Genomic DNA, 25,341 nt, shown 5'->3' with positions numbered 1-25,341 from the left:
ACGCATGACTCGACCTCCGCCTCCTGAGCCCGTTGGGGAGTTGCAGCGATGAGACCAGATTAAAATTGGGGAGAAAAAGGGGGTAAAATACAACAAAATAAATAAGTTGAGAAGAGGTGGGAGCGAGAGAGAGAGAGAAATGCACCTTACCCTGACTTTGGTGGTGGAGATCTCAGCCTTGAGGATGTCAGGGTCATACTTAGTGCTGGACGAAGACCCCGAGAACACTGGAGGAGAGAGAGCCATCTGGACCGTTAGTGTGTGAAGGACAAAACACGCTTGTGTGTGACAATTGGTTTAGAACTAGGTTCGGGTTAGGTTCACTACTCACGGCTGGTGCGTGAGCTGGACTTGTCCTTGTATGCGTCGTTGAGACATGTGTACTGATCCAGGGCCAAGGCCAGCCGCTGCTCTTTGACCTGGTAACGAAGATCACAACGGAAATAAGTCTTGTTCGTTCGTTCATTCATACGGTCCTTTGTTTATCCATTCCCTCATTCTATTTGTTAATTCATTCATTCATCCTTTCACCCACCCATCCATTCCTTCAGTCATTATTTTATTTACCCATCAATCCATCCATATATCCTTCCATCCATGCATCCATTCATCCATCCATTTCACCTGGTACAGCTCTTTCTGGGTGACCAGGGCATCCTGGGCTACTGTCAGGTACTCCTTCAACATCCTCTCCTGCTCCTTCCTCCACTCCGCCCGGGGGTCCTCTAGCTGGGTACTCTCTAGAGAGGGTAGAATGTCATCAATAGAATCTACTCCCATAAAAATGATGGTGATGAATAATACTTTATTTGTAGCCTCTTTTTGTGTCATACAGCTACAGCACGCCAGAACACGATTCAGATATACAGGTAACTGCCAAATAATGGAAACCCTGAGTAAATGAGGATACAAAGTATATTGAAAGCATGTAGTTCCACACAGGTGTGGTTCCTGAGTTAATTAAGCAATTTAATATCCCATCATGCTTAGGGTCAGTTATAAAAATGCTCGCGGGCTATTATTTTGGCCCCATAGGATGACAAGTGCCTCATCCACAGGGCACGAGTGGCACTGAATGGTTGGATGAACAAAGAAAATATGTAAAACCCTATTGCCATGGCCGTCTCAGTCACCAGATCTCAACACAATTGAACACTTATGGGAGATTCTGGAGCGGCGCCTAGAGACAGCGTTTTGCCACCACCATCAACAAAACACCAAATATGTGATTTGTCATGGAAGAATGGTGTCGCATCCCTCTAATAGAGTTCCAGACACTTATAAAATCTAAGCCAAGGCCCGGTTAAAGCTGTTCTGGCGGCCTGTGATGATCGCGAAAAAAAGCGCCGTTCTAAAAATCATAAACACAGTATATATTTTCAAACTGCATATTTAGTTAAAGAATGCTAACATTAATTTATTTTAACTAGAGAAATTGTGTCACTTCTCTTGCGTTCTGTGCAACAGAGTCAGGGTATATGCAGCAGTTGGGCCGCCTGCTTCGTTGCAAACTGGAAGACTGTCTGGAAGAAATAAAGACAGCCAACTTCGCAAACGGGGATTGATTTAAACAAAAGCACATTGCGAAAAAGCACAATCGTTCATGAATGTACTAACCATAAACATCAATGCCTTTCTTAAAATCAATACACAGAAGTATATTTTTATTAGTTCAAGAAATTCATGTTAGCAGGCAATATTAAACTAGAGAATTGTGTCACTCTCTTGCGTTCATTGTACGCAGAGTCAGGGTATATTCAACACTTTGGGCCGCTTGGCTCGTTGCCAAACTAATTTGCCAGAATCTTTACGTATTATGACATAACATTGAAGTGTTGAGCAATGAACAGAATCATTTAGACTTATGGATGCCACCCATTAGATAAAATACGGAACGGTTTCCGTATTTCACTGAAATAAATAAAACGTTTAATTCTAAATGATAGTTTCCGGATTTGACCATATTAATACCTAAGGCTCGTATTTCTGTGTGTTATGGTATAATATCAAGTCTATATTTGATATTTGATAGAGCAGTCTGACTGAACGATGGTAGGCAGCAGCAGGCTCGTAAGCATTCATTGCAAAAGCACTTCGTGCGTTTCCAGCAGCTGTTTATGACTTCAAGCTATCAACCCCCGAGATTAGGTGTGTAACCGATGTGAAAGGCGCTAGCTAGTTAGCGGGTGCGCGCTAATAGTTTCAAACGTCACTCGCTCTGAGACTTGGAGTAGTGTTTCCCCTTGCTCTGCAAGGCTTTTGTGGAGCGAGAGTAACGATGCTTCGAGGCTGCTTGTTTCATCGTGTGTGCGGTGTGCAGCGCGCGGAGGAGCGAGGGAGGACGGAAGCTATACTGTTACACTGGCCAATACTATAGTGCTATAAGAACATCCAATAGTCAAAGGTATATGAAATACAAATGGTATAGAGAGAAATTAGTCCTATAATTCCAATAATGACCTCAACCTATAAAACTTCTTACCTGGATTGAAGATTCATGTTAAAAGGAACCACCAGTTTCAATATGTCTCGAGCAAGGAACTTAAACGTGTAGCTTTTTTACATGGCACAATTATTGCACTTTTACTTTCTTCTCCAACACTTTTTTTTGCATTATTTAAACCAAATTGAACATTGTTTTCATATTTATTTGAGGCTAAATTGATTTGATTGATGTATTATATTAAGTTAAAATAAAAGTGTTCATTCAGTATTGTTGTAATTGTCATTATTATAAATAAATAAATACATTTTTTAATATAAATCGGCCGATTAATCGGTATCGGCTTTTTTTGGTCCTCCAATAATCGGTATCGGCATTGAAAAATCATAATCGGTCGACCTCTAGTGTGAATACTTTCTGAAGTCACTGTACACTGCAAACGAAGCAGGCCGACACCCACATCTAACAGTGGGTTGTTTGGAGGAAAGAGAAAGGCACAGTGGGAGAGCAGAGGAAGCAATCCATCTGAATCAATCACAACACTACTCTCTCTCTCTCTTCCTCTCCCACTCTCTCTCACTCATTTCCCTCTCTCTTTCTCTGTCTCTGCCCTCTTTTTTGTTTGTCTCTGACCCTCTCTTCTGGGGTAGCCCAGAACTCTGTCCGGTGGCAGGGCAGGAAAGGGTTAATCCTTCATTCCTTACTGTACTTTGCCTGTGTCTCAAATGCCACCCAATTCCCTATGTAGTTTAGGGCCCATAGGGCTTTGGTCAAAAGTAGTGCACTATATAGGGAATAGCATGCCATTTGGGAGACACACAGTCTTTGTGTGGAAAACAACAAGTCTCTACACTAAGTGCACGGCCCCCTCCGTGCCACACTAAGTATGTCAGCAATGCAGAGACTGGCTGCTATGAGGAATAACCGGATTTCACTCCAGCAGGATTTGTGTGTGTGTGTGTGTGTGTGTACGTGCTTGTGACTGTGTCAGTGCCTGTCTCCACTCTCCCGCTCTCTCTCTCTCTATGGAGCTCCCAGCCCTGTGTATTCTTCTGCCGAGGGTGTAGGCTACCTTGCAAAGCAAAATTGGTTATGTGAAAGTTCCCCGAATTTCTTTTAGCTCGCGGCGTATGTTCTAATAACACAAAAACAAATATTTTATACAAACATTGTATAACCATCAGCACGACTGGGCAGTATCTGTGTTATGAAAACATTTGACCCAATTTTGGTTTGCTGGAAAAACATCACTGGTACATTGTGTTATTACATTGCCTGGAAACCTAATGAGAACGTTTGGGGAATGTCATAGTTACAGATGTTGTGCACAACATTTTAGTAAATGTTAGGAGAACATTCCAAATATATTTAATTTAAAACATAAGAAAATATTACAATAATTTGCTATCATCCTAATGTTATATAAAACCTTAACTAGAACTGAGAATCTTAGCTAATGTTCTGGGAACGTTCCCAGTTTGCTGGGTTGGATAATCCTCGGCTAGGCCCTGAGTAATGTTTTGTTTCTGATCTGCTATATAACTTGTGGTCAATGTTGGGAGTTGCTCTTGCGCTCCGAGGTTGGTAACGGTTCCCTATAAATTGAACGATTAGCTGGTGAATCAATGTGGTGTTTCATGTTGGCTAGACACTGTATCGATGTCCTACAGAAGTCGTTGTATGATATGATAGATGATTTGAGCCTCACACACACACACACTTGCGAACCCAAAGCCACATGCTGATGATCAACCCTAAAAGGTATGAGGTAGTGGCTAGAGCACAATAGACAGTGTTGACACAGTCGGTCTGTTGTTTCGTCATTGGTATCTGACAGCACACTCCTGCCTGCACGGCAGAACACACCCACCTCAACTCTCAGGATGTGACTGAATATCTGTCATTTTATGAGAGCTTATAAGAGTGTGAGGGAGAGCATGTGTCTGTCTACCTCTATGCATAATAAACCCAAAACTTCAACAGGACTTCCACTAAGACCAGGGGGGAACCCAAAGCAACTCCCTGAGTGGTTATGTGAAGTCAGGGAAGTTCCCACTAGGTTAGGCAACCCTTCTTCTCTGGGCCCATCTACGCCACATAAGAGAAGGCAAATCACCACACATAACAGACCCTTATCAACCCCCGTCCCTCCCTCCACTCCAACAATGCAGGGAGGCCACAGGGCAGCAGCAGGGTTTACATAATAAGGAAGTGAGGCCTGCTGGGCGGGGGACAGCCTGGGCAGGGAGGGAGAAGCTAGGACGGGACAGACAGGGCAGGGAGATGTATGTACCCACCCAGACTAACCCCCCAGCCACCCCTGCCCTAACTAGGGCCAGGAGTTTTTGTTTTTCAGACCACCTGACCTTCCGAGGATAGACTCTGGGCCCTTATCAATCAGTCCACATTCTCCACTCACCTTACAGGTATCTGGGATACAGCCTAGACAGGTGAAGGGAGGTTCAGTCTGAAGAGAGTATGATGGCCTTAAGCTAGACATGAAATATACATTGACAAACGGTCATTGGGGTGTTTGCTGAGAAGGGAAAGTGTATCACTTCCATAAGGAGGCTTTCACACCAAATCGGTTTGGAGAGGTTTTTCCAGCTCTGGTGCATTTACCTCCTTAGTTCGGTGCTTTTTCTATACTAGAACATGAAAAACGGTTCAGTACTAGATTTAAAAAAAACTTTTGTCACTGCTGTCAAATGTGTCTCCGGGATCAACTCTGTCAGCGCAGCCAACGTCCCCCTTACAGCGCGAAAATACTGTGTGTGCTCCACTTAGCCTGCTCTCAGCGTCTGGGCTGCATCATGTTAGCTCCCCACTCATGCTGCACAGAAGTGAACACACTTGAATAATGCGACACGGCATGTAGAAACGGTTCATTACTGTTCGCAAAACAATGTCCATACAGGCTAGAACAATGCATGACGACACCAGTAGCTTCCAGCTTTGTAAGCTAACTTTTCTTGCTAGCTTACAGCTTTGTTTGTTTTAATATGCAAACCATAACGCAAAATATGAAGATTTTAACACCGATTGCCACCAAAACTTTATTAATTCACTTAATTGGTCTCTCTCTCACGTCTCAAACCAAAGATGATCTATTGCCTCAGTGAACTAACTCCGGACCGCCCCCTTCTTGCCTCGTGAATGACTTCATTACTGGTTAAAGAGACAGCGCACTTTTAGCAAATACTCCTATGCGAATGTTGTTTATCAGTACAATAAAATAAAAATGGAAGGGAAACAGACTGTTCTGTTCATCTGTATTCCCATGAAATCAGCCAAAACGAGCTCAATAACTCAATGCACGCACACACTCCTATTAATTATTTGCATTCGTTTCATTCGCTACATCTTGATTTACCCAGGTAATCAATAGAGATGTACCATTCAAATAAAGAATTACCATTATGTTGTTATGTAGTTAGATTGTAAAAACAAAGTCACATTGATTGATTCGTTAATGCATGCACGGCTGTCTCTGAAAAATGTTGACGCAAAAAATGTCAAATGGAATGATATTGAACTCAAAAGATGCCCAACGATTGAACAGAGCAGTGTCTGTGTTTATCTTTATGGATCAAGTGCCATTCTGTGACTCGGGTTCATATGCTTTTTTTTGCAGTGTTATCGTTTTGGTATTGGGTATTGTGATGGTATCGAGAATCGTGAAACTTAACCTGGTATCGAAGCCCAAATTCTGGTATCGTGACAACACTAATAGGCTACTGAATATAGCATATTCACCTCGCGGTTTGAGGGGATATTGCGCTGTTTCCTCCCGCATGTTGTTGGAAGACCAAAGTGAAGGTAAAATGAGGTTTGGGACACACAAGTTATGCTTCTTCATAATCATAGATGGATTTAACATACGCATTTATCTCCAATAAACAAATGATTTGTGGTTTTGTTTACGCATTTTAGTTCGTTTGACATTCGCCAACGTGAAACCAACCAGACCAAATGAAAAAAAATACAATGCAACAAGCCAAACTCTGATTCAAACTATAGCTCAGAAGTGCAGAAATACACTGTATCCAACCACCCACAGGAGGGCCAGCCTTAACACACAGAAGCTAAGCCTTGAGTCTCCACACAATCATCCACTCCTGACTGACAGCTGACTGCGTTTGTTTACCCACCGGTGTTAGACAAACAAACAAACAAAGCTAAATCGCAGTAGAAATGTGTGTGAGTGCAACAGATAGATAGAATCTCTAGCCCACACAACAACAACAACAACAACAMCARCASCAGCAGCAGCAGCAGCTAGCTCACATCTCAACCCTGCGGCTACAGCCAGGCAGCACAATGGAAAAACATTTGGGAAATGGATTTCATCTGCATTGGGAGAAAACAAATGTCTGATTTAATTGAATGGAGTTAATAAGTATTTTTATTTAATCACAGGTAATGTGAGTGAGTGTTTTCCTAAGGGATGAGCAGAAGACAGGCGGTCCGTGTGGAATTTAATCTGCTCATTTAGAAATGAACGTGACTAATCATAAACCTATTTCATTTAGTGGAAATGAGCTTGAAACCTTTTCTCTCTCTCCGTATTCAGTTTTTCTTCTATTTGCCTATTCTGATTCCTRAAAATTATGTGGCATAATAACTTGCAAAGGTGAGGGAATACCATATCAATATGTACAATTCATTTGAAAAATTCCTTGACAATATTAATATCAAGATCAATCTGCTGACAATATTGACAAATTCAACATAGCTTATCGTCTTGGCCTGACACTTGTCCAAGAAGGACATCTGTGAGTTTGCAACATGTTTAGCTTACTTAATGTCACTGATTAGACTGCTGGCAGTCAACATCCTTGACACCACACTCATAATATCTCTGGATATCATCAGATTAGGGTTATTTAGCCCATATCAGTTGAAAACAGGTTTTCACAACTGAAAACTCTTGACAAATGAAAAACATAAAACTCAGATAAAGACTAGCGAGCAAAGGAAGGCCAAAGTAAAGATTTTGGCCACAGTAAGGATTTTGACTCGACTTTAACTCGATCATTTCTCAAAGTTCAGTCAATACAAATAATACATTCCTCATTTGATGGAGACACTTGGCGAATGATCATACGACTCATCAATATCTCATCAATATCAAACATGTCGCTCTGACTATAAATAATAAAATAAGTTCCAGTGGTTTTCAGTTTCTAAATAACGATACTGTAATGAACACGAGGGAGACAGAGAGCTGGTTTCAAGCGCAGGGCGCAGTAGGTGTTTAATGTAAGGGACCACAGGAGGAGGCAGGTAGCTGGGTCCAGGGGCAGGCAGAAGGTCATACACAGGGGGTCCAACAAGGCAACAGTACAGGCAGGGAAAAGGCTAGTAACGTCGTCCGGGAGATCAGGCAATAGGTTGATAACAGGAAATCCGATAGGCTAAAGTACAGGCAGGGAATAGGTAAAAGGCGTCGTTAGTGAGGCAGGCAAAAACTATCATACACGGGAGGAGTAAATCACAGGAAAAACAGAGCTCTGAATAGAAGTGTGTCAAAAACAAACAATACCTCACAATGACGGGGTGCAAAGAACTGAACTAAATAGTGTGTGATAATGACACACAGGTGTGTGAACAGGTGATCAGAATTCAGGTGATTGGGATCTGGAGAGTGAGCTGCGTTCAGGGGATCTACGTGTATGAGAGTGTGAGCTGGAAGCAGATGTTACAGACACACAATTCAGAGCAAGAAAACCAAAAAAACCTACATCATTACAGTTTCTGCGGTTCTACTAATTTCTCTGTGTTGTGTTTGAGAAATTCAAATCCAGTGTCGGAATACCCCTGCCAAAACATCTGAGGCGGAATCTTGGTTGAAATAGCCTGGGGTTCTTTGTTTAGGATGGACAGATCAATGATTGCCCGGGTGGATCGCCCAGACGGTTTGGGCATAGACATAATGTTAATGAGTGGGGTAGCACCGAGGTAAACCTGTCAACTCACTGTCGATGTGGTCGATGTAGTAGATGCCAATCTGAGGGTCGTATGAGGCCTCCCATCCCCACGGTAACTCGTCTCCCACACAGTCCGCAAACGACAGGGGCTTCGTCAACCTGAGAGAGCGAGAGAAACATACAGTATCTGTACACAGAAACACATGAAACGTAAAGCTAATGCATATCGTAACCAATATATAAAGTACATCAGGTGGTTCATTCATAAAAACAGACGAGTAAAAGGAAAAGCCATGAAGGAATCATCCATTACTACAAGATTGGTTAGACTGTCTATAACTTGTCATAATCACCTTAGAAACTGGAGTTCAGAAAGACACGCCACTAAACAACAACAACAACAACACTGGAGCATCCAGCAGTAACAGTGACACATTCCTGAGGGACCAAAGTCTAAAACTGGCGTCGTGGTACCACTCACTCAGCCAAGGTCCCTTCTGTTACTGTGGCTGTGGGCTGGGGGGAAGTCTGGCTAGACAGGGAGAGAGAAGGGACACTAAACCACTGTGCCWTCTATTYGGGATGCGTTGCCCAAGGWCTGGCTGGGTGGCTGCCTGCACATTGTTCCCGCTCTCCTTTCCACTGGTAGTTTGGATGACTTGGCCCATGTAGACAGTAGACGAGAGACAGCCAAGCTCACTGGCGGGGTCATGACAAGATGGGGGTGGAGAACGGGTGTAGGAGTGAGAGGGAGAGAGCGGCTTTGGAAGAATGTGTTGTATCTTTGAAACGCCAAAATCTGTTTGAGAAACTGGGACAGAGTCAAGTCTAAGAATGTGGGCAATGGGTATTAACTTGCAGTTTAAGCCAAGCCAGCATGCCGCCCGGCGTACTTCACTGTGTTTATTCAGTGCACTCTCACTCGAAGACACACAAACGCTAATGCTAACAAACAGGTGCACACACACACACACAGGCCAACTCTCCTGGCCTGGGCGGCTGTCAGCCTGGTATGCACGCTCCCTCGGCTGTAAATGTTAAAAATTAGACAGGCAGTATTCCTGGTATGCCCCCTCGGCTGGGCCGGCCGACTATCGCACTCCGTACACCACCGACGACCTTTGAACTCAGAAGCCAGTCTCTGGACTGGTCTGCTGTCCTCGCACTGTCCTACTACAGGTATTGGCCTACCATGACTATTATCTACAGTTATTACTATGCTACCAGTTTAGCATCAGAGTGGCTGTTCAACTGAAGAACGGATGCATGAATCAAGCGTTTGAAAAGCTAAAAACCTCCACATTATCAGCAGACCAATCACTAACATCACACTGATCAAACCAACACTTTACTGTTTGGACACAGGACCATCACTGAGAAATGTCCTCATACAAAACTCAGTGAGGTCAGCAGCGACACTAAGCAATGTCAAAATAGAGGCCGTACTGAAGTGACAAGATAGGGACCACCCTCCTTCCTCTCCACTATTTCATTTTTATTTATTTGATTTAACCTTTATTTAACTAAACGACCTAGGAACGGTGGGTTAACTGCCTTGTTCAGGGGCAGAACGACAGATTTTTACCTTGTCAGCTCAGGGATTCGATCTAGCAACCTTTGTTACTGGCCCAACGCTCTAACCACTAGGCTACAGTTGAAGTCAGAAGTTTACATACACTTAGGTTGGAGTCATTAAAACTCATTTTTCAACCACTCCACAAATTTCTTGTTAACGAACTATAGTTTGCAAGTCGCGTTAGGACTTCTACTTTATTGCATGACACACGTATTCTTTCCAACAATTGTTTACAGACAGTATGATTCACTTATATTCACTGTATCACAAGCTCAATGGGTCAGAAGTTTACATACACTAAGTTGACTGTGCCTTTAAACAACTTGGGAAAATTCCATAAAATGATGTCATGGCTTTAGATGCTTTCTGTAGGCTAATTGACATCATTTGAGTCAATTGGAGGTGTACCTGTGGATGTATTTCAAGGCCTATCTTCAACCTCTTTGCTTGACATCATGGGAAAATCAAAAGAAATCAGCCAAGACCTGAGTCTGGCTCATCCTTGGAGCACATTCCAAACGCCTGAAGGTACCACGTTCATCTGTACAAACAAAGTACGCAAGTATAAACACCCCAAAGACCACGCCAGCCGTCATACCGCTCAGGAAGGAGACGCTTCTGCTTTCTAGAGATGAAGTACTTTGATGTGAAAAGTGAAAATCAATCCCAGAACAACAGCACAAGGACATTGTGAAGATGCTGGAGGAAACAGGTTCAAAGTATCTATATCCATGAGTAACATGAGTCCTATTATCGACAATAACCTGAAGGCCGCTCACCAAGGAAGAAGCCACTGCTCCAAAAGCCACTGCTCCCAAACCCGCCATAAAAAGAGCCAGAATATGGTTTGCAACTGCACATGGGGACAAAGATCGTACTTTTTGGAGAAATGTTCTCTGGTCTGATGAAGCAAAAATAGAACTGTTTGGCAAATGACCATCATTATGTTTGGAAGAAAAAGGGGGAAGCTTGCAAGCCGAACACACCATATCAGAACGGGAAGCACGGGGTGCAGCATCCATGTTGTGGGGGTGCTTTGCTGCAGGAGGGCTGGTGCACTTCACAAAAATAGATCGATCATGAGGAAGGAAAATTATGTGGATATATTGAAGCAACATCTCAAGACATCAGTCAGGAAGTTAAAGCTTAGTCACAAATGGGTCTTCCAAATGGACAATGACCCCAAGCATACTTCCAAAGTTGTGGCAAAATGGCTTAAGGACAACAAAGTCAAGGTATTGGAGTGGCCATCACGAAGCCCTGACCTCAATCCTATCGAAAATGTGTGGGCAGAAACTGAAAAAGCGTGTGCGAGCAAGGAGGCCTACAAACCTGACTCAGTTACACCAGCTCTGTCAGGAGGAATGGGCCAAAATTCACCCAACTTATTGTGGGAAGCTTGTGGATGGCTACCCGAAACGTTTGACCCAAGTTAAACAATTTAAGGCAATGCTACCAAATACTAATTGAGTGTATGTAAACTTCTGACCCACAGAGAATGTGATGAAAGAAATAAAAGCTGAAATAAATCATTCTCTCTACTATTATTCTGACATTTTACATTCTTAAAATAAAGTGGTGATCCTAACTGACCTAAGACAGGAATTTTCATTAGGATTAAATGTCAGGAATTTGAAAAACTGTATCTGGCTACGGTGCATGTAAACTTCCGACTTCAATCGTACCTGCCGCCCAATAGTCACACTATGGTGTGTCACACTATCTTCTGACAGGTAGTCTGCCCTCAGTGTGTGTGTGTGTGTGTGTACCACATTCCAGAAATTGATAACTCACTCACACCTTGGCTATTCACCCCGCACCCCACAATGAGATATCCTCACCTCACCCAACTGCCATGTCACACATTCTGTATCACCATACACACATCATTGTGCTCTGAACCCACACACACACACACACACCACACACACACACACACACACACACACACACACACACACACACACACACACACACACACACACACACCCACACACACCACACACACACAATGCCAGCCCAACACCTCCATCAGCCCCATACATCACCTCTGGGCACCTCCTTCCCCTGCACAATATACCAAGACTGCTACAAAGACATCATGTCCAAAAGAGAGAAAAGTGTTAATCTGGCCCTTCACACATCAAAGGACAAATCACTGAGGTTGCCAGCCACACATCAGCAGTGGGACACAAAGACCTGGACTGGAGCTTGTTGCTGTGGCTGAGATAAGATGTCTGACTGACTAGCACCTTTTGATGCGTCCCGACCAACAGAAGAGGAGCCAAACATCACCACTACAGAGAGGAGTGGGTGTGCGAGTGTGAAGAGGAGGTATGTGAGGGAGAGATAAGAGGAAGACAACAGGAAAGGTGGGGTGGAATGATTGGACTGTACACTGTCCACTGTCGTCATGGTAATAATGATCCAAGGTCTCTAGGCCTGGGCCTATTTCTCGCCGCAATGGTCGGCTGAGGGGACATAAAGAGACTAAAAGAGACTCCCATTAGTCACTGTCTCTGACAGTATCTCCAGAACAGAACAGGCGGATTGTTGAATGGATGTGAGAAACAACCTGTAACCATCCTGACAATGGAAACCCCAAATGTGAGTTAGTGCTTCGTTTCTGGCCTAAGCTAATTTTGCACCTAAGCAATTAGCCTATCAGACCACAACAAAACAAACTAGCTGCTACGTCTCCAGACGGGCCTACTTTGTTGAAATTCACTTTCACACTAGAATGTTGACCCCTGTGTCAAGAGATGCTCTACGGAAGAGGTCAGTAACAGGCGTGCAGGCTTTTGTTCCAGCCAAGCACTAACACCTAATTCAACTGAACGTTACAGCCTTGGTTAGCTGAATACAAGTGAAAACATACAGTGGCAGGCTACTAGAGAGATTCCCTTTTGAAAGAGACACATTGAAAGCATTCAGCCTAGCCCCTAGGAATATGTTGGCCGGCCAGTGGAGGAGCAGGAAACCGTGGCCTGTGGACGGCCATGTGTGKCGCACATTACAGGACGCGGCCATGTTTTCTGGTCTCCAAGGCTACCACACACTCTTGTTTTTGTCTTCCCTCTATTTCCCCCTTCCTCTCTCTTCTCCCTCTCGTTCAGACTCAAGCACAGACGCCAGCAGCTGTGAAAAGCCACGATTTACATCACTTCTTTTATTATCGTTCTTCTTCTGTCTCTTTCCCCCCTACCGTGCCAACCACGTCATACAAAGCGCCAAAAAAGTGAAGAAAAAAGAGCGAGAGGGAAGACTTTTGTGGCAGAGGCCGTGCTTTTACAAATTCGCCCCAATTAAACGGGTCAAGCTCCAAACTGAGAGGGCCAAGAGAATTTGTGCGTGTGTGTCTGCATGTGTCCGCGCGCCTGTGTGTGTGTATGGGAGGGGAGAAACTTGGGCTGGAGTCTTATCTATGCCTCTTCTGGAAATAAACATTTTTGGGGCTGGAGCAGTGAGGAGGGAGGCATTTACGTTCCTCTCTTTTCTGGGGGATTTAGACAGGGAGGGAGGGAGGGCTCAGGAATGTGGTGCAGCACTCTGACACTGCCTCTTATTCTCAGCCCCTCTCTCATAAATCTGAGATCTGGACGGCTGGGCCTTTCAGACGTCAGGGGGAGGAGAGAGAAAGAATGAGGGGAAAAGATAGAGGAAGGAGGATGTCTGAGGGAGAGTTGAAAGTAAAATAGAAAAGGGGGAGGCAGAGGGGGAAGAGAGAGGGGGAGTGAGAAAGAAGAGAAGGATGGAGAGCGAGAGAGATTGAAATAATTTGTCAACCATATTGTAGAACTTACATTGTTTGCACAACGTTAAATCACTCCTGTCAGTTAGGACTTGGACAATGAAGCTCGTTTAAATGTGAATTTGAGAGGCGAGGGAAAGCAAGGGAGAAAGGTGGAAAAAAAGAGAGGGATTCCTTTTTCCTGCCAAAAATGTGTATTCCTTCACTGGCCAGCCAGGGTCCCCTCTGCTTGACTGAACAGAACAGGTCTAGTCCCTGGCCTGACTGTAACCATGGGGATGAGAGGGGATGACGTGCAGGCGAAGCATGAGACAGTCTTGGCGCGGCTTGGCAGAGTGCTATGCTAAAGGTGGGAGGGTCCACTTGGATTCCAAGTATAACACACACACCAAAATCTTTTTAAAACACATCCTTTTGGGATGAATTGGGGGATATTGCGTTGACAGGGTTCGTGCTCTCCAACTTTACTTCATAATACCAGAGTACAGGGGCAGATCATTTGTAAATATGAAACACCTGTTGCTATCTGGCAACGGGACTTTTCCCAATTCCCATACACGAATCCATCTTATGATGAAAAGTTCCATCCTATGTCAATGGAGAATCATTAATGGACAAATTATACGGATGAAGTGAGTTATTCTTTGTGGCACACTATGCATGTCTCTGTTCCATCAATCCATCACGTCATGGTTATTATGATGCACTGAACCTGTACCTCGCAACCAAACAAAACAATATGATGGCAACATTCACCAAATCATAGAACATTTCAGCAAAATGCATCAAGTCGCCTTCCTTGCGTTTCCAAGCTGTCTCCAAGCTGTCAACAAGCGGCCGCAATTAACACCATTAAGTGCATAGGCCTACAACGGCATTGGATTACTACAAGCCAGTAATGGTGTGGGGGGTTGAAACAGTTACACATCACAATATTATTTTTGGATGATATTAGATTATTTGACTCCAAGCCGTCTGTACCTGTAGCTTGTTCTCCATCTTCTTTTTAAATAGTGAACCAGCATGTTTTCAGCACTTTTATTTCCCTGACTGATCAAAACTTGTTTTCTCATGGTCTCTCTTGTCTCTCTGCAGCAGACATATAGTGAGCAATATGTTTGGAACATCAAATCAAAATTAAATCACAGAATCGAATCGTAGTACATATAGAATCGCAATACATATCTTTTCGACATCTAGATATCCTGATAATATCGTATCTTGATGTCACTGGCAATTCCCAGCCCTACAAGCCAGACAGCACAATCTCCCCTGGGCCCATACTCATAAAGAGTCTCAGAGTAGGACTACTGATCTACGAACTTCGTTGACATCATGGGAAAATCAAAAGAAATGTACTTTTACTTCGTTAAAGTAAAGAACCTCAAAGTGCACAGTAGCCCGGATGAATAAGCTGATCCTAGATCTGTGCCTACCTGCAACTTCTCTCCTGAACAGGACGGTGAGGTGTAGCAGAGGTGGAAAGAAACAGGGCGCGCCGCCAAAGCTACGGCCGCCGGTAACACAGAGGATATATTAGTCAGGCAAACCCTCTTATCACAGTACACACTATCTTTATAACCGTTATGTTCTTCACGACAATGCATCGACAGACAATACAGGGCCAGAACCAATAGTAGCCTAATAGTAGTAGACCTACATACCCCTATGGTTCAAATATGTTCACAGAATATATGATTTCTTCCCCTCAACATATCACGGCAAGGTCCTTAGGGTCGTGAATACCGTTAGCATTTCTGAGCCTGGGCCAAGATTGAGATTGTGAAAAGGGGCTGAGTATGATTCCCTTCCACCCTGAAACGGCATCTTAGCATTCTTGCCGATTAACACCGTTCTAGAATTAGAGGTATTAGCCTATCATTCTAGAAGGTTCATATCATTCTAGAATGTGTAGAATCTAGACGCAGTTCAGGTGGACAGAGGGAACCGTGGATAATGGTGATTTGGCTGGTTTCTAAGTGGGAGCAACTTGATGTATATCATTCACAATGCCTGGTGGTGTTGGTGGTGGCCTCATAGGAATGGCTGGCATGCCACCTATTATAGGCTCGCAGTTTTCTAACAGTATAGGGCATTAAGACACACTATAGAAGCATTTGGCTTCAATTATACCCTCGCTCGTTTAGCTTAGGGGGGTCTGAGTGAGCGCAGACTGGAACATCCGTTTTCAGCACAGTGTCACATGGCCTTCTCTTCAGACTCTTTAGGTTTCAATCAGCAACACACATCTGACATACATATGATGAGGCATCAATATGACAACAATATAGGACTACTGTTGCGATTGATATGAAGCAAATTGAATTCAATAATAGAACTCAGGCTAATGACTAGAAAGGTTCAGTCATTGAGCGTTTTAATCAAGCGACCCATTTTCTATCTATGCATGACTCGACACTGTAACGTACAACTAAATTAGCATTAACGAATCTCACATTTCCATAGTGCAGCTAGGCATTATCCTTCCATTACGGCCGGACTTTCTGACCAATTATCCTCATAATTAGAGCTTAATGGTTTGTCATAAGTGGCTTGTGTCGTGTGGTGAACCTAATGTAATAAAACACGGGTAAGAAAGACCTCAATTGAATTAAGTGTGCGTGTCAATACCGGCTAATGTACAGAATTAGCCTATTATTGAAAGCAATGGGCTGTTAGGTTTCTTCCTCCCCATGAAATTAGCCTATAATAATATGCCAATCAAATATGCTACAGTTTAACATGATTGTGTTTTGCGTGTTAAATGTTTTTTATTTCTCCAATACCAAGGCACAGCATATCAGTGATTAGTGAGCTAGAGCAGACCTGCTTATAGGAGGCAACATACATCTGCACCGGAGGCCTTCACTTCTCCAGAGGAAATGTTTTATTTTATTTGACCTTTATTTAACTGGGCAAGTCAGTTAAAAACAAATTCTTATTTACAATGACTGCCTACCCCGGCCAAACTCAGACAGCGCTGGGCCAATTGTGCACCGCACTACGGGACTCCCAATCACGGCCGGTTGTGATACAATGGAATCGAACCAGGGTCTGTAGTGACGCCTCTAGCACTGAGATACAGTGCCTTAGACCGCTGCGCCACTCGGGAGCCCCTACATTTGGGGGATCTCAGATTAGCATATTTTTCATGACAATTTAATCAAACATTTACAAAAGCCAAAACGATAACTTAGGGAGCTGGAGCTTTAAAAAAAAGTGGCATAGATTCTTATCAGGGTCCTTTCAGAGAGTGCAGGAGACTCCACTTTCTTCCCTAGCGTTTGTGCTTAGCATTTTAATTGCCTTTTCATAGATAGTAAGTATAGCCATCTGTAATGAAATAGCTTATTTTACTGTAATAACTTTAGTATTGCTTTTATTTTGTACATATTTGCTTCTCTGTGAGAATGGGTGTAACGTTATAGCTTATTTTACTGTAACAACTTTAGTATTGCTTTTATTTTGTACCTATTTGCTTCTCTGATCAAATGGAATCATACGCAGTAGAAGTTCTAGAATCTCAGCAACAACAGAGCTCACGAGTTTGCTGTAGTTGCATAAAATGAGCACGTTGGTTTGATAGCTTGCTAGCTCATAAGAATAATGTTGCTAGCTACGTTAGCTAGCTATGGCTTGTTGAATCCTAATATAAATTGTGAAACTAGCTAACGTTAGCATCGTAAGGAATTTATTCCAAACCATGGCATCAGAAAGTTAGCTATCCAGTTAGCAAACTATAGATAGCAGCTAGCTACATCCGGCATAGCCAGCTGAAATTCAATTTCTCTAAACTATGCAACTAGCTATCAGTTATCAGAGTTTTTGCAATAACTAGATATGCTCAAATGACACGTTCTGCACGTTCTTGCAATAACATTATGCTATGCTAGCTAACTTAGCAAAGGCGTGTTGATAGTTTCACACTATAAAAATACAACTAGCTACTGTAACAGTTAACAGTTAACGTTACTGTTCAAGGCATTTGCTGGTTCGAAACCCTTTTGTGTCGTTACGTAAAAGTGTGTATCAACTGTTTATAAACTGTTTACAAACGCTGCCCGTGTCAACTTCGCAAAGTTTCGCAAACAGCCGCACTCTTGCTTACCTGTCCCTCGGGTCTATCCAGCTTGTTTGTTTAGTGTTGTGGTCGATATAAAACACTTTGCCGTCAAAGTCCCTTGCTTCTTCCCAGCCGTCGGGTAACGGCAGCTGGCCATTCCCCTTTCTAGGCATGTTCATCTTCTAAAAGTTCCGCCATAAGTACGGTAAAAACTCCAGTGGAATACTAAAAAGCGACGAAAAACTCAGTAAAGATCCATGTTTTGCCTTCCCCTGTCCTCCATCTTGGGTTCCAAGCTGAACACATAGGCCCGGACAGACCGGGACAGACAGACTTGACTCCGTTCCCAGCCAACGGAACATTAGCATACCATTAGCATAAATCTATTTGCATGCACATTCCTGAGTGTTGCATTCCTGCGGCTTAACCCTTTCCAAGACATCACCAGTGGAAAATGTGTGTTGTCAAGACAACTTGTTACACTGGTCCCATCGAAGTATTTGGTCCCGTTCCCCATTCCAGATAAGCGGGACACATTACACCGCCGCGTTAAATAGTTTTGTTATCCGCCGCTGTCGCTCTATGCAAGAACTGGGAGAAAAAGTTTTGGAACGGTGAAATATGCACCATTGCAAAATATAGGCAGATAGGATGATGGGACAGTGACAGGGATAAAATATGATATGTCCCCAGATAATTCAATATCTACATAAACTTGGGGAAATAATTATTGAATGTAATAATAGAGAAAGTTTAACAACACTGCATAACTTTAAAGGGACAATCTGTGATTGCTGTAATACCCCCAAAAATATATTTTATTGGTGTCTATATTGAACTGGTAAAAGGTCATTGTGATACGAATAAGGGAGGGAAATTACTCCATTAGGGTGTGGTGCCTCAACTTTATGTAAAGGGCATCCTATAAGTCTATACACTGGGTGTACAGAACATTATGAACACCTGCTCTTTCCATGACATAAACTGACCAGGTCAATATTAGGAGGTAATGGTGTTCTTAAGGTGTTCTTAATGTTTTGTACACTCAGTGTATATCAGTGTTATAGCATATGGTATATAATTATATTTTCTATTTCTGACTGTTATGGGTGAATCAGTGCATATTTCAGCTTTGTAAATAGGCCTGGCAGATAGGCAACACGTGATTATCTAGAGACCTGCTGATTCTCACGCATTGATCAATAATAAAAGTAATAGACTAACAGCATTGTTTTTGTGACTAGTGAAATAATCACATTGCTCTTCTCTCCTGCGGTTAAACATCAGCTGTAATCCTGCAAGGCATTATGGAGTCACACTACAGGGTACGTAGACTACAAGACATTGCCTTGAGTGAACTCTGGGCCAGGGGGAAAAACCCCAGTTTTATTACAATTTCAATTGCTTGTCTGTTCTCTTTGGGCTAGGATGCAATTTGACACATTTTCTGTACAAATAATTGGAAAAAGTTTATCTCCCCTTCAAAAGGAACTATAGTGAGACAATCTATTTCTAGGAATACACAGACTTTTTTGATGTTTGTTTTTTTTTCAAACTTTTCCCAACCATTCTCAACCAATTGTTACCTTTTTGTTAACTTCTGTCCATGGCAATATGAATCCTTTTTACTTTATGAGAGAACCTTTGATCCTCCTGTAGGTGGGCCTTTACAGAATAAAATGTCATTCTCTGATCAAAGCTGGGATATGTCTTTATCTCAGAGTCCGTGTGATGTAATTTTTGGTTGTGAGGTACACAGCACCTTTCTCTTTCTCTTTCCTTTCCTTTCCTCTCCTCATCTCATCAGCCTCGCAGGCTGCTCATTCAGACCTGCATCACAAGCTGCTCATTCAGACCAGGGAGGAGATGGAGAGGGCAATCGGGTCAGAAGTGCATGGCTGGAAATATTGTTTGAAATTCAAGGGAGCAATGGAGTAATACAGAGAGGTAGATAGAGAGACAGCCAGAAGGGAGGAGAATAGATGGAAGACGGGTCAGTGTAGGGCAGAGCCGGAGATATTGTTGATATGACATTCAAGAGAGGACATGAACATTAGAGAAGTTGAGAGACAGGTAGAGACAGGGCGGGAGGAGAGGAGATGGATGAGAGGTCCCAGTGGGCACAAACTGAATCAATGTTGTTTCAACGTAATTTGTCAACGTATTGTGACTTGGAATCGATGTGAATAATACATTGGATTTGCAAAAAGTCATCAATGTAAACTGTTGTTTTGAGGGTGAAATTTCAACCACAGAATTACATCATCAAGGTAATCTCAATTATAGACAAACCCTTATATAATATGTTGAATTTGTACCTTTGAAATAGTGTTAGATCTTCAATGTTATATCCACTATCAGAAAAAAGCAATAGGCTAGGCAGCACCTCCTACTGGAGAGGTAATCTATCTACAGCTATCCATTTGGTCTCCCATCCAGGGTGTTAACCAGTCCTGCTTAACTTTGATATTTGTCACTGACTACTAGCAATGTGCAATCATGAGAATTATTATTGAGAGATCTCTTCATAACTAAATAGATTCAGTGTTGCTATCGAAGTCATTCCAAAGGGTAGGCTTAATAGAGAAAATGAAATCTAACCATACTCTATAAGTCATTTAGGCCTATGTAACATTTGCGAAGTCATCAACAGCTATTGTTTCAATTCAACCCAGGGTTAAACTAAAAATAGACAATACATATAGACAGGCCTTCAAGCTTTGGTTGATGTCAAATGTAATCTTAACTTGCCTATTAACTTGTTAACAAATTATATGTTGGATTCACGTCGCCAACAAAACCAAAAATAAAAGTTAAAGAATAGGATTGATCCAGTGGTTCAGATGGAACTATCCAAGCATTAGATACATCTCCTTTAATGTTGATATTTGGTAGTGTTATCAACCAAACACAATTCGATATGACTTGTAATACAGTATCTTACAAACTAATGTAACAGTTTTTTATTAAACCTTAAAATGAGTAACTAAACCATGGCCACATTTTGAGGTTACTGTAACTATAAAAGTCGTATTATGTAATCATAGAAAATATGTATGTTCAAGATAGCATGCAAAGGTCACAGGTCGTTGGAGATCTTCACAACATAAATATCTGTCACAGAATCTCGAACAGCATTGATCACTTGCAAATGTACTTTCAATGTATTCTCAACTGCAATCCAGGTCATTTGGTTGTGCAATTAGATGAAGCACAGTGATAAGACATTAAGTTGTTGTATAAATGCAAAATATCTGACATTGTTTTCCCATTTGAACTTTGTTGTGCTTTTAAATTGTTGAGAGTGCGGTGATAACACATTGAGATGACAACTAAGCAAAGAATCTGACATTGTTTTTCTATTGGAATTTGGTTGTACTTTTAGATAGTTGAAAGCATAGTGATAACACATTGGGAATTCAACAAACTTATGGCAGTCTTTTTGAGGGGGTGAATAAAGGCTCATTGATCAACGTCTCAACCAAAAATGTCCACGTTAAAATGACGTGGTGAGCCCAGTGGGGTGGTAAATAAGACAGGAAGATTGATAGATGTTGAAAGCAATAAATAGATCAAGAAGAGTTGGAGAAGAAAGAGGGAGGAAGAGAGAATAGCTCAGGAAAGGGTGCCATTTCTGCAGTGCTGCTGATCGCTGCGGGTAAACATCTTTGTCTTTTTGTTTTTTCCGACTATCTCCAAACTCATTTTGGTAGATCGGGGACATTCCCGACCTTTTGATCAGATTTTCTGAACGTGCAGGAATCAAATTAGTAGAAAACCAGAAGCTTCTACTTTCCTTCCATATCGTCTGTCACATTTGATAAATGAATACCAGTGGATGCTGATGAAAGGAGGATGGCTCATTCCAGCCATTATTATGAGCTGTCCTCCCCTCGCCAGCCTCCACTGATGGATACTTCAGGGATGGTGATTGGCTGCCATCTTAGTTTTGGTTGGAATAGCAATGCCCTACAAGTAAATCAAGTAAACACTTGAGTAAATGAGTGATACAAAGTCAATTAAAAGCAGGTGCTTCCACACAGGTGTGGTTCCTGAGTTAATTAAACAATGAACATTCCGTCAAGCTTAGGATCATGTATAAAAATGCCTAGTTGCTCATTATTTTGGCTACCATGGCTGGAAGAAGAGATCTCAGGGACTTTGAAAGAGGGGTCTCAAAGGAGCATAGGGGGTTTAAAGGGTGTGTGTGTCTTAGTCACCAGATCTCCCAATTGAACACTGCTCTTTGACCTTCCTTTGTTCATCCATTCACTCATCCTATTTGTTAATTCATCCATCCTTTCACCCACCAATCCATTCAGTCATTATTTTATTTACCCATAAATCCATCCATATATCCTTCCATCCATTCATCCATCCATTTCACCTGGTACAGCTCTTTCTGGGTGACCAGGGCATCCTGGGCTACTGTCAGGTACTCCTTCAACATCCTCTCCTGCTCCTTCCTCCACTCCGCCCGGGGTCCTCTAGCTGGGTATTCTCTAGAGAGGGTAGAATGTCATCAATGAGATCTACTCCCATAAAAAATGATGGTGATAATAATACTTTATTTGTAGCCTCTTTTTGTGTCATACAGCTACAGCACGCCAGCACACTGATTCAGATATACAGGTAACTGCCAAAGTAATGGAAACCCTTGAGTAAATGAGGGATACAAAGTATATTGAAAGCATGTAGTTCCACACAGGTGTGGTTCCTGAGTTAATCAAGCAATGCATATCCCATCACGCTTATGGTCATGCATAAAAATGCTGTGCAGGCTTTTATTTGGGCCATTCTTTTGGTTACCATGGCTATGCCCCCATAGGATGAAATATTCCCCCATCCACAGGGCACGAGTGGTCACTGAAAGGTTGGATGAGCAAAGAAAATATGTAAACCCTATGCCATGGCCGTCTCAGTCACCAGATCTCAACACAATTGAACACTTATGGGAGATTCTGGAGCGGCGCCTGAGACAGTGTTTTCCAGCACCATCAACAAAACACCAAATTATGGAATTTCTCATGGAAGAATGGTGTCGCATCCCTCTAATAGAGTTCCAGACACTTGCAGAATCTAAGCCAAGGCCCATTAAAGCTGTTCTGGCGGCCTGTGGTGGCCCAACATCCTATTAAGACACTTTATGTTGGTGTTTCCTTTAATTTGGCAATTACCTCTACATTCTAACGAACCAACAGACGCTTCTTTAAAGGTCACACAAAACCCTTTCAAGAATTTCATTTTAAACCACCAAGACAGAGAGATACAGTATCTTCCATTCATTTCAATACTTCCAGGAAAATACAGATAAACACTTGTTCATCAGTTTTCTCTGAGTTCTCCATAGACTTCATTGTGTGGTGGTGGTGAAGCTTTAGCTGCTAAGCACATTTCTGGAGAGTTAGGTCAGTGGGCTCTCCGCTCTACTTGTGGTTTAACACGAGAATTTCACAGCATTCTTGTCGTCGGTAGTCATGTGCTACATCCCAAATAGAACCCTATTCCGTACATAGTGAGATAATGTATGGGCCCCTGGTCAAAAGTAGTGCACTATATAGGGAATAGGGTGCCATTTGACACTCAGACATGGCCTTCTTCAGATGCTACCTCTGGCTCAATCCTCTACCACTATTAGCTAAGCTGCTAAAATTGCTCTAATGGTAAGTAGAGCTTTGATGTTGCTGAGAGCAGTTCCACCCGTCTTTCCCCACTTAAATCATTTCCCCCACCGCCACCCCTTCAAAGTCATCTGAAAGTTACCTGTTTAATCCCCTAAACTCACTGTATCTGTAAAACATTTCATTGAACAATTCTACAACAGCAGAATTGGCTAGATCGTACTCAAACTGACTAGAATACAACAGTAAGTTGCATAATGATGACGTCTATTTTAGCAGTAATCTGTCACACTATACATTGACATAGGATATCGCTCAAGCACTTTTACAGATACGGACACCTATGGTACGGTGTTAAGACATGACGTCAGGGGTTAAGGTATGAAGTAATTGGACTGAAGTTGATACCTTTGGTACCCTTCTGGAAGTCTCGTTCCCATCCGATGCCTGTGTGTAAGTCTGGCCAAGTGAGACTACCTTTTCGGACCAGTCAGTCAAACACCATTTTGAGAAGGGCACCATTGTGAGTTTGTGACATGGTCAACACGAGGCAGAGGGAAACATCTTTGGTGAAAATAGAGCCTGCATCAAAGAGAGAGAGAGAGAGGAGATAGAAAAAAAGTTAGTTGTCAACTCAAACAAACACCTAAACACACTGCTGAAATACATATTTACGTAATCAACTACAGCATGACTGATGCATTCCTTAGGAAAAAGCCATTTTAATCTTGATCGGTTTAGCAACAGTGGAATTCAATGCATCTGGCCAATATCTCTTGGAGATCCATTCCTCCTGAGAGTGGCAGAAGGGGGAGGGAGAGGGGCAGAGAGAGAGAGAGAGAGAGAGGGAGAGAGAGTGTGCCTACTACAGCAGGAAGATTTGTGACCTGTTGCCACAAGAAAAGAGCAACCAGTGAAGAACAAACACCATTGTAAATACAACCCATATTTATGTTTATTTATTTTCCATTTTGTACTTTAGACATAATATGACATTTGAAATGTCTTTATTCTTTTGTGAGTGTAATGTTTACTGTTAATTTGTATTGTTTATTTCACTTTTGTTTATTATCTACTTCACTTTCTTTGGCAATGTTAACATATGTTTCCCATGCCAATAAAGCCCTTGAATTGAATTGAGAGAGGCCCATACCATATGCCAGACCAACTGAGCATCGGGCCTATTACCCACAATGCAGTAGTTCATTTCCATAAAAGGACCCATGAGCACCAACATGAGAAGTTCATAGGAGCGAATTTCAAGGCACAAGGCAAAGTTCACAGAAGTAACAAGTAAAGATAGACATACCAATTAGCTAGTGTTTTTACTGATATATATTTTTGCTCATGAATTATTAAGTGATTAAAACTCGTTATTCTGTTACCAAATCTGTAACGGAATTACTGCAATTGAATTGGCTACAATGGGAAATCATAGTAGCCACAAACCATAGGTCACTTGCTTCTGTCTTCCCTTCTACTGGCATACTGTTGTGTTCAGATCCAGTTCATTTGACCTCTCCCGGAACTTACCGACACCCATCCTCTCTTTCCATTTACTGTAACCAGCATCTGCACCCACTGAGCACCGACCGACACCGGACGTCCATGGACGTTGAAAAGTAGGTGAAATATGGTCAGTCCACCCTGGCCTTAATTTCATCGTCCACAGACATCGTTTTTTTAGTCCGGACCGGCCTTGATTTCAACATCCACAGACCAAATCAGAACCAACCATAGACGTCTATGTTTCATAAGTTTGGAAAGCACAGTACAGTACAGTGAAGCACAGTAGAGGGCAGTACAGTAAAGTAAAGTAGAGTGTAGTTCAGTACAGTAGGCCTACAGTAAAGTAGAGTTCATTACAGTACAGTAGAGCACAATAGAGTAGAGTACAATATAATGTACTGTACTCTCCTGTACTGAACTATACTCTACTGTACTATACTCTACTCCA

The 25,341-nt window shown here is 42.4% G+C and overlaps 1 protein-coding gene across 1 annotated transcript in view; it reads right to left on the bottom strand.

Moving 5' to 3' along the window:
• Positions 1-18,135, bottom strand: part of LOC111958307 (protein WWC2) — a 38,665-nt gene extending 20,530 nt beyond the window's left edge. The window contains exons 1-5 of the mRNA XM_070437148.1: positions 17,809-18,135; positions 8,423-8,532; positions 625-740; positions 332-419; positions 151-227 (exon numbers count right to left, since the gene is read on the bottom strand). Of these exons, the coding sequence (XP_070293249.1) occupies positions 151-227; positions 332-419; positions 625-740; positions 8,423-8,532; positions 17,809-17,942 (525 nt within the window). The 5' untranslated portion in view covers positions 17,943-18,135. The remainder of the gene's footprint in view (positions 1-150; positions 228-331; positions 420-624; positions 741-8,422; positions 8,533-17,808) is intronic.
• Positions 18,136-25,341: the final 7,206 nt, after the last annotated feature.

Source organism: Salvelinus sp. IW2-2015, linkage group LG34 (genome assembly GCF_002910315.2).
Source record: "Salvelinus sp. IW2-2015 linkage group LG34, ASM291031v2, whole genome shotgun sequence".
Taxonomy (NCBI): Eukaryota; Metazoa; Chordata; class Actinopteri; order Salmoniformes; family Salmonidae; genus Salvelinus; species Salvelinus sp. IW2-2015.
This window is presented reverse-complemented; position numbering and strand designations above follow the sequence as displayed.